Below are 10,780 nucleotides of genomic sequence, written 5' to 3' on the forward strand. Positions count from 1 at the left end.
CTGTGTGATAAAACTGCACATCTTAGAGTGGCCTTTTATTGTGGCCAGCCCAAGGCACACCTGTGCAATAATCATGCTGTCTAATCAGCATCTTGATATGCCACACCTGTGAGGTGGATGGATTATCTCGGCAAAGGAGAAGTGCTCACTAACACAGATTTAGACAGATTTGTGAACAATATTGGAGAGAAATAGTCCTTTTGTGTACATAGAAAAAGTCTTAGATCTTTGAGTTCAGCTCATGAAAAATGGGGGCAAAAACAAAAGTGTTGCATTTATAATTTTGTTCAATATATATATCTATACCTATATATATATATATATGTGTATATATATATATATATATATACACACACATACACACATTAAACAGTGGTTTTTATTTTTGGAATTGTCATATCAAATTCAAGATGCATCAATCATAACAATATTAATATCTCTTGATTTGTTTTTCTACAGAACCTATGGAAGTCTGTGTATTTCATGAAGCCATATACCAGGTAAGCAGTTTATACTAGTACATACTTATTAAATAGAAATGATCAAAGTCTCAAAGAATATCAACACTACAGCATAGGCAGATAAAGTAAACAGATAAACTGTATTATGAAGAAACGTGTGTTTAAAAATAATAGTCAATAGTAGGAATTTGATATACAAAGTTAAACTTATAATTTTTTTTTTCATTCATAGCCTGGGAAACCAATTCCACAAGACAAAGAATCTTGTGAAGAATGTATTTGTACAGAGGAAAAAGATGCTAAAACCATGCTAAATATGATCGCATGTAACACAGTCACCTGCAATAAAGAGTGCGATCCGGTGAGGCTAATTGATTACATTTTTTGACAAAGTATTTCATAATTTCCTAGACTTCCATTTTCTGTGACTATAATAATGTCATTAATTATTTTTTATTTATGCATCAGGGTTACTTGTACAAGGATATCGAAGGCCAGTGTTGCGGAGGATGTCCACAGGTGGCATGTATCATGAAGGTGGATGTGGATAACACTGTTGTTATTAAGGTACCTTCCTTCTTAATAATTATACCTAAATAGAATATTGAAAATGGTTTGAAATTTCATATTATTATCAAACATTTATTTAAAAATCCTAATAGCATGTCTCCATTGAAAAATAATGTTGCTTACCAACAAACCAGACAAACTAAATTATACAGTATGCTGCAAGTAAGATGTATGTGTTTGTTGTTTACAGATAGATAGATAGAACGAAAGAAAGAAAGAAAGATAGAAAAAAAGAAAGATACAAAGAGAGATAGAAATAAAGATAGATAGATAGATAGATGAGTGTGTGAAAGGGAATGAATGAGAGTAAACTAGAGAAACTGCAAGAAAAAATAGAAATGGAGAAAAGGACACTGATATTTATATATCTATCATGAATGTAATATTAATAATATGCTTTGTTTTACAGCCTGGTGATATCTGGTACTCTCCGCTCAACAACTGCACTTATTATGAATGCAACAAAACAAATGAGCACTTTGTCACCATGAGCATAACTAAGGAATGTTCAGTAATCAGTGAGGATGACTGCACACTGGTAATTGCCATATATTATTATAGATCACCTGTGGATAAAACACTGACACAGTGGCAAGTGACTGGCATGTTGTAGAATATAACCTGCTCTACGTATATCTCTCTCCAACAGGGACAAGAGTATAAAAAAGCTGATAATCAATGCTGTGGCACATGTGAGCAGGTGGCTTGTGTAGTGAAACTGAGTGATGACTCCACGAAACTAGTGAAGGTTAGATTTTAATTCAGTATCTATAATCCATATATTAGTAAACTTTCATATGTTTATAAAAACCAAAACAAATATATTGGAGCACTTTCCAATTTTCATGAAAGGATACATTTCCATCTTTACTCAAAATGTCAGTTGCATTTAGATCTACTCTAACAATCTTTCAGTATCCTTATTGATTATAATTTCAAGAACTCTTCCCACTGCTGCAGAGTAAGTCTGCTTTTGTAATGTTTTATTGTTCGTCTTGTGCCGTTTGAACAGTCCTTTTAATGGGCAGGCCATAAGAAAGCTGTTTTTGTTCTACCTGTGTATATTTTATAATGTTATTAGGCACCTTCTACAAAATACCCTCCATAAAAAGAGAGTTATCGTTTTCTTTACTTATAATATATAGTTGTGAACACATTATATGATTTAAATGCAAACATGTTAATTTCATTTTAATAATGTTATATTGTTGACATTTACAGCCTGAAGAAACATGGACCCCACCCAATGAGGTCTGCATCTCTTACGAGTGCAACATAATTGATGGCCAGTTTGTTCCTGTGACAGTGAAGAGAACTTGTCCGATTGTCGATTGTGATGCTGTAGGTTATTTTTATAGTAACATATTTATCTAGGTGCAAAAATATGAAAAAATATATATAACACACAAAGAAGAATTGGACAGCTTGACAAATATATATATGTATTTTTCTCATTTATCATAGGGTTTTGAATACAAAATTAAATCTGGAGAATGTTGTGGAGAATGTGTCAAGGTGGCCTGCTCAGTAAAGATGGATGACAATTCAACTATAACTTTACAGGTAATATTCTTGGTTAATTTTATGGCTCATGGCAGCATCTAGAGCATGTATGTAAATAGTTTTACAGTCAGAGTAAAGAGACATTTTTGAGAGACATTATGTTTATCAAATGTGTACATGAGTTAGTTCCTAGCTTCTCAGTTACAATAACATCTTTAGGTTATTCGTGAACTAAAAGAACCAATGTTTTGCTGCCCCTTTGCCTATACCTATCTCAGAATTATGGTAGTTGGAATCAAACAAAAGATGTATAGTGGAGAGCAATGTCAGCTGGTGAAATTTGAAAAAAAGTATGGCAGTCAACTATACCCCCCAAATTAGACTCAGACCATTGACAATTTTTGGCTCTGTCTACTTAATCCCATGTGCTTAACCAATAAGAAGACAACATAAACCTGTAGATACCCCTGATTACAGCTCTAAAGCAAAGAACAATACATATGCCTGCCTTGTAGAACATTCAGGATCTGACAGCCCAAGGCAAAGCAAGTACATGATATATTTTATTGTTAGACACTAAGCGTGTCTGTGGTTTCTATGTCCAGAAACTTGGGTATTTTTTTCAACAATGCCTCTGGGCAACATCTTCAGCTAACAATAAGATTGAAGGAGAGCAAACTGTAAAACTAATCATGGTAGACACACCATGTTTTTTATAACATAGATTAAATCTGTCCTTCTCAGAATTTATTTACAACATAAACACATGTCCCTATGCACCCTATGCAGCCTCTACTGACATTGAGTTGGCAATTCTAAACAGAAGTGATTTTACATTTTACACTTTTACTTTTTTTTATTAGCCTGGCCAGAGTTATACTCCACAAGATGATAAATGTACTACCTACAAATGCTCTGATACATACACTGTGGAAACAGTGAAAGAAAAATGCCCAGACTTTGACCCAACACAGTGTTTGGAGGTATGTTTTTTTTACATTCACTTATACCATGTAAATTTAGAGCCCATAGAATTTGATTCTATTTGCAGAACATTGTGACTGAATGTAAATATAAAAAATTTAAATAGCTGTGTTAATAACAATTGCTCAGCGCATGTGTACAAAACTCTTTGTATGACATATACGAAGTGGCCTGTTTAACCAGTTCTTATAATGTTTTGTTTATTTTAATAGGGTACCATTAAAATGTCAGAAAATGGCTGCTGCAAGACCTGTGAAAGTAAGAAAATGTTTTTTTCAGTTGAACAGAGCTTTGGTCACTAGACTTCTTACAGCAAAACATTTTGGTTCAACCGAATAATATAAAAGTTTATGGATCGGAAAAGAATTGGTGGTCTTCAAAACATTTCAGGGAGCTTGATAATGAAGTACAAATGTTACCTATAGTGTCCATTTAACAGCAAAAAAGCAACGCTCAAACTGTAGATTAGTGATTCAAAGTTGGTATTACGTGGCAGTGGCTATCGACCTACGTTTGGCGGAATGGCAGTATGGATCAAAATAAATCTCCAAGTGCCTTGGTCGCACAGATTATTTATTATCAAGCTATATAGACAGAAATGCCAGCCGTCTAGGGTTCCAAAAAAGAGTATTCTTTACTTCTAGTACATCCAAATATGTCAACATTTTTAGTTCACACCTTGAACTTCCATCAGGACAACATATATTCCAAATATATACTGTTGTGCATAATCTATAAATCTCAAGTAGGACCTTGGAAGAAGTTCTCCTTAAGCACAGCAATTTCTCTCAGAATTCTCAGTTTTAGCAGTGTTTAAATGCATACATTAATATGCCCCTTACCCTTATAAATAAAAAAAAAATACACATACAACACATAAAACAAAAACTTCACTAAACGTGCATTTACTTTCTTCTGTTTAAGCTAAAGGATGCCAGGTCCGTAAGCAATCCACGCGCATCAAAACCAAGTCCTGTGTATCAAACCAGACTGTGGAACTTACCTACTGTGAGGGAAGATGCATGACTTCATCAATGTAAGTTAGAGCATATGCTATGTTTTGTGAGTCAATGATAAAGCTAATATTGCATTGATTATATTTCAACTCTGCTAGACAATTTCAGGACAAGGGATATTTTGGAGAACTGTGTCATAAACACACAGTGTGTATATATACACTTCTAGTTCATCAATAGCTTGGGAAATAAGAGTATGGTTTTGGAACTTAAGTGCCACATTACTTAAATGTAACATGGTCTATATGATATTAACATTGTGTAATAGATAGAAGACCAGAGTTCATAACCGAAGTACAAAAAAGTGTTCTGGAAAGTTGAGATAAATGTGTATAGCATTCCTTTCTCCTCAATGTCTCATACAATGATATTTCTACAGTTACTCAGCTGATGCAAATGCCATGCAGCATGCATGTAGTTGTTGCCAGGAGAAGAAGACCAGCAAACGACAAATAAACCTGACATGCTCTGATGGAACCAGCTCCCTTTACTCGTATATCTACGTCGAACAGTGTGGCTGCACCACTACTGAATGTGAAAAGTATACTCAGACTTCAACTGCAGGACAACAACAACAAAAAGTTGAAACTCTAATTTCAACTGATCAACAGCAACAACAACAACAGCAACAACAAGTTGAACCCCTAATTTCAACTGATCAACAGCAACAACAGCAACAACAACAGCAACAACAAGTTGAAACCCTAATTTCAACTGATCAACAGCAACAACAGCAACAACAGCAACAACAGCAACAAGAAATAGTTGAAGAGGTTGTTAGTTTTACTGAGCAGACCCAGTTACTGAAATAGAGTAGCTAACCGGGGCTACCAAAACATGAACTGATCAGAAACATAAGCAACCCACAAAGAGAACTTCAGAAATAAAATTTATTTTTCAAAAAATTTTAGCATCCTATTTCTCTGGTTAACACACCCTACTAGCGATGACATGACTTTTTGCTTTCTTTTTGATTGAACTCCTCTGTGATCCTTCCAATTGCCATCCAGACTGCTACATATCATGGAACTCTTTATAAACTTATAAAAATGATTGTTTTCATCAGATATTTCCAGAAGAGGTTTTATGGATAATCAAAAAAGCAGTGCTCATTTTTACTTTTGCATGCCTCCTATAGAAGACCATAACTTTATTCACTCTCTTTTCCTTGGGTCATACATATAGAGTTTCAAGATGCAGTCCTTGATATGTAAATATTTGTAATGAGCAATGTTTTTCTTTTTCTTGTCTCTACTTAGATAAGTAATATAAATGTACCTGTCAAATGATTGTTGGCTATTCCAATTGTGCATTAATTCCTACTTTAGTCCAACAACAACAATTGTACAGTGAGAACATTCTGTACCATCTGACCGATGGTCCAGTCAATGAACATTTAACTCTATAAATTTAGGTCTTTTTAGAACTCCTTCAAAAGACTGGTGTGGAGGTCAGAGTTTAAATAAATATTTCAAAAATACTATATACAAAAAAGTATATAAAATAGGAACGTCCATCCCTCACACTGCCATTATTTTTATGTAACAAAATGATTTTCCTCATTATGATGCTGCTGCTTTCTTTACTTCTCGTTACAAATCTTAGATTGAACATGGATGTTTGTTACTTTATTATGCTTTCCGATCCCCCTTTGTTATTCTCAAATTCTTTAGTATGCTGTACTATACCATATCTCTTTAGCAGATTCTGTTTGTTATAGTGCTTGCAGATTAAACATAATAATTGTAATCCTTACCTATAGTTCACCTAAGCATATTTAGGTATAGTTGTCACTAAGTGGTTCTGTTTACATAGATTTATTCAACCCCTGGTTGTTGATCAACCATTTTTGTATGTAATGGGTGATCATGAAGGAGCATTTGCTATTTTTTAAATCTATATTTAAAGCATATTTCTAAAAAAAATATATACATATTGAAATTAATATTTTTCTACAAGAAGGCTATATTTTAGCTATTTATTTGTCCTTAGAAGTTCTGATTTGTTTCTTAGATATTTACAAGGTGCCATAAAGTCTAGAGGGTAATGTGTTCTTATCTCCAGAGCATAGAATGTGATTTTAAATAAAAAAATCTTTAAGCATTTAAAACACTTGCCTATGTGTGTATTTTGTAATTATAAGGATGATATTACCTATATTTATTCATTACGAGGACTATTGCACTATTGAGTGGGTTTGCAGACCTGCCAAAATTATAAATTATTCCTTAAGTGGGTATCTGTACAAAACAAAACTAATGGCATAATCACTTTGATTAATATCTAGACAGAGTGATAACTTGAAACACAAAAATAGTGCAGTCCAGATTTTGAAAGTGTAAAAGAAAGAACCTTATGGTTCATACTCTGTTCACCTGTGTCAGTATCAGAACATTAATTCTGGAAAAATAGAAGTCTAAAGAAAATTTTATGAAAACATGAAAAACATAGTAAGTCTTACTATCAGTGGAAATGGAAAAGCACCTGACAAAAAGAAAGGGTACCTCCAAGCAGGCTTTTGTATTCAAGCAACAGATCAAAGTCAGGTCTAAGTCAACCAAAGACAAAAACACAAAAAAAAAAACTACAATAAGGACTAACAATTAGTATGGCCAATAGCCTGAATAAATGCACTTACTTAAAATGTACACCTGCTTGCAGAATACAGAAAAGGGCGCAAGCCTGATAAGGTCTCAGCAGGAAAAACAACATCTCTGCAGAGGGCTCAATCATAAATCTGACAACTTTCATGACAACTTTTTCACAAAATGGACAATTGGCCATGAAACAATAATAGCTAGTTGGGTCACCAAACAATGCTTGCAGTGTAACTGTATGTATTTATTGTCTTGAACCTCTGCTCAGCCTTCAGTCACAGCAGTACTGATGTTTACTTTTGGATGAGTTGATTTGGCAGAATCAAAATTTTCCACTCTGCATAAGTCTAGAAAGTACCATGAATATACAGTATCTAACAAAAGTGAGTACACCCCTCACATTTTTGTAAATATTTTATTATATTGTTTTACATGACAACACTGAAGAAATTACACTCTGCTACAATGTAAGCATACAGCCTGTATAACAGTGTAAATTTGATGTCCCCTCAAAGTAACTCAACACACAGTCATTAATGCCTAAACCGTTGGCAACAAAAGTGAGTACACCCCTAAGTGGAAAAGTCCAAATTGGTCCCAAAGTGTCAATATTTTGTGTGGCCACCATTATTTTCCAGCACTGCCTTAAAACTCATGGGCATGGAGTTCACCAGAGCTTCACAGGTTGCCACTGGAGTCTTCTTCCACTCCTCCATGACAACATCACTGAGCTGGTGGATGTTAGAGACCTTCCATTCGAGGATGCCCCACAGATGCTCAATACTGTTTAGGTCTGGAAGCATGCTTGGCCAGTCCATCACCTTTACGTAGAAACATAGAAACATAGAATGTGATGGCAGATAAGAACCATTCGGCCCATCTAGTCTGCCCAATTTTCTAAATACTTTCATTAGTCCCTGGCCTTATGTTATATTTAGGATACACAGAAAAGGATATATTTAGGATAGCCTAATGCCAATCTCACGCATGCCTAAACTCCTTTACTGTGTTAACCTCTACCACTTGAGCTGGAAGGCTATTCCACTACCCTCTCAGTAAAGTAATACTTCCTGAGATTATTTTTAAACCTTTGCCCCTCTAATTTAAGACTACGTCCTCTTGTTGTCTTAGTTTTTTTTCTTTTAAATATATTCTCCTCCTTTACTGCGTTGATTCCCTTTACGTATTTAAATGTTTCTATCATATCCCCCCTGAACTCTCTCCAAAGTATCAACATCCTTCTGGAGATACGGTCTACAGTACTGTGTACAATACTCCAAGTGAGGTCTCACCAGTGCTCTGTACAATGGCATGAACACTTCCCTCGTTCTACTGCTAATACCTCTCCCTAAACAAACAAACATTCTGTTTACATTGTCTGCCTACCTTTAAGTCATCTGAAATTATTACCCCTAAATCCCTTTCCTCAGATATTGAGGTTAGGACTCTATCAAATATTCTGTACTCTGCCCTTGGGTTTTTACATCCGAGATGCATTATCTTGCACTTATCCACATAAAATGTCAGCTGACAAAACTCTGATTATTTTTCTAGTTTACCTAAATTATTTGCCATTTGGCTTATCCCTCCTGGAACATCAAGCCTGTTACATATCTTAGTATCATCAGCAAGATATACCTTACCTTCAAGACCTTCTGCCACATCACTAATACAAATATGAAAGAGAATGGGTCCAAGTACAGATCCCTGAGGTACCCCACTGGTGACAAGACCATGCTTCGAATTTACTCCATTGACTACAACCCTCTGTTGCCTGTCACCCAGCCACTGCCTTACCCATTCAACAATCTTGGAATCCAAACTTAAAGATTGCAGTTTATTGATAAGTCTTCTATGTCCAATAGTGTCAAAAGCCTTACTGAAATCTAGGTAAGCAATGTCTACTGCACCATCATTATCATGTTGGAATACTGCCCTACGGCCCAGTCTCCGAAGGGAGGGGATCATGCTCTGCTTCAGTATGTTACAGTACATGTTGGAATTCATGGTTCCCTCAATGAACTGTAGCTCCCCAGTGCCGGCAGCACTAATGCAGGCCCAGGCCATGACACTCCCACCACCACACTTGACTGTAGGCAAGACACACTTGTCTTTGTACTCCTCACCTGGTTGCTGTCACACACGCTTAGATTAGATTAGTAAGATTAGTAAGATGGCCTTATGCCTATCCCATGCATGCTTAAACTCCTGTACTGTGTTAACCTCTACCACTTCAGTAAGAATATGGAACGCTTCACGAATTTGCGTGTCATCCTTGCGCAGGGGCCATGCTAATCTTCTCTGTACCGTTCCAATTTTAGTATATATGCTGCCGAAGCTAGCACAAAATTTGACTGACTTGTATAGAGTGTGATGTGGGAGTCTAATAAGCCCCAGTGAGATTTGAACTCACAACCCCTGGTTTACAAAACCAGTGCTCTAACTATGGAGCCACCATCTGAACTATGCTTGACACTATGGAGCCACCATCTGAACTATGCTTGACACCATCTGAACCGAATAAGTTTATCTAGGTCTCATTGGTCCACAGAACATGGTTCCAATAATCCATGTCCTTAGTCTGCTTGTCTTCAACAAACAGTTTGTGGCCTTTCTTGTGCATCATCTTTAGAAAAGGCTTCTTTCTGAGATGACAGCCATGCAGACCAATTTGATGCAGTGTGCAGTGTATGGTCTGAACACTGACAGGCTAACCACACACCCCTACAACCTCTACAGCAATCCTGGCAGCACTTATATGTCTATTTCCCAAAGGCCACCTCTGGATATGACACTCAGCACGTGCACTCAACTTCTTTGGTTGACTATGGTGAGGCCTGTTCTGAGTGGAACCTGTCCTGTGAAACCACTGTATGGTCTTTCTCACCATACTGCAGCTCAGTTTCAGGATCTTGGCAATCTTCTCATAACCTGGGCCATCTTTATCTTTATGTAGAACCCCCCACTGGGCTGCTCCAATTTTTTTCCAAATTGGCCCTGAACCCCACACCATACTCCCTAGGAATTCCTTTATCCTATTATTGCATGCAATATATATATATATATATATATATATATATATATATATATATATATATATATATATATATATTTAAATATTATAAATGTACTTTGTGAGCACATCACTTTAAAAGCTGTCCTGCACATCTATCAGGGGAGATAGTTTTGCATTTGTTTTTCTGTGAAATACTAAACATATATATTTGAAAGGAATTAATTATTACTGAATTACAAAGCAAATCAAAAAAGGATCTTGAAAGGGAGTAATTGCAATTAGAAACTATACCATGTGGTGGCACTCAAACCTCAAAACTAAAATGTAACCAACCTTAATACATGTAAAACTACAACAAAATATGTATTAAAGTGACACTCTTTTCACCATAACCACTACAGCTGATTGTAGCGGTTTTAATGCTACTAGGCTAATTATGCAATTTCCCAGTCATGTGTCAAACCAAGCGTCCTCCAGGCACCTGCACCCTGGTTCTTTGCTCACTGTATCATTCATGCAGAAATTTCATTGCATTATTTTCCCATTAACAGGTTTCCATGAACATATCTTTTTATATTACATTATATTTTTAGTTCACAGTTAGCATACAGGTAGTGTTGGGATTAATGCTAT

General features: G+C 35.7%; 1 protein-coding gene and 1 non-coding gene across 2 annotated transcripts in view; one reads left to right on the forward strand and one right to left on the reverse strand.

Annotated features, from left to right (window-relative positions):
- MUC5AC (mucin 5AC, oligomeric mucus/gel-forming) overlaps nt 1-6,644 on the forward strand; it is a 46,530-nt gene extending 39,886 nt beyond the window's left edge. The window contains exons 43-53 of the mRNA XM_063437486.1: nt 460-500; nt 694-822; nt 930-1,028; nt 1,441-1,569; nt 1,681-1,779; nt 2,253-2,372; nt 2,496-2,594; nt 3,398-3,517; nt 3,731-3,776; nt 4,443-4,554; nt 4,914-6,644. Of these exons, the coding sequence (XP_063293556.1) occupies nt 460-500; nt 694-822; nt 930-1,028; nt 1,441-1,569; nt 1,681-1,779; nt 2,253-2,372; nt 2,496-2,594; nt 3,398-3,517; nt 3,731-3,776; nt 4,443-4,554; nt 4,914-5,346 (1,427 nt within the window). The 3' untranslated portion in view covers nt 5,347-6,644. The remainder of the gene's footprint in view (nt 1-459; nt 501-693; nt 823-929; nt 1,029-1,440; nt 1,570-1,680; nt 1,780-2,252; nt 2,373-2,495; nt 2,595-3,397; nt 3,518-3,730; nt 3,777-4,442; nt 4,555-4,913) is intronic.
- A 2,725-nt stretch (nt 6,645-9,369) lies between these two features.
- Nucleotides 9,370-9,476, reverse strand: LOC134579672 (U6 spliceosomal RNA). The gene has a single exon (XR_010086220.1). It is a non-coding gene; the product is annotated as a U6 spliceosomal RNA (small nuclear RNA).
- Between the last annotated feature and the right edge of the window lie 1,304 nt (nt 9,477-10,780).

This window comes from Pelobates fuscus, chromosome 12 (genome assembly GCF_036172605.1).
Source record: "Pelobates fuscus isolate aPelFus1 chromosome 12, aPelFus1.pri, whole genome shotgun sequence".
Classification (NCBI taxonomy): domain Eukaryota; kingdom Metazoa; phylum Chordata; class Amphibia; order Anura; family Pelobatidae; genus Pelobates; species Pelobates fuscus.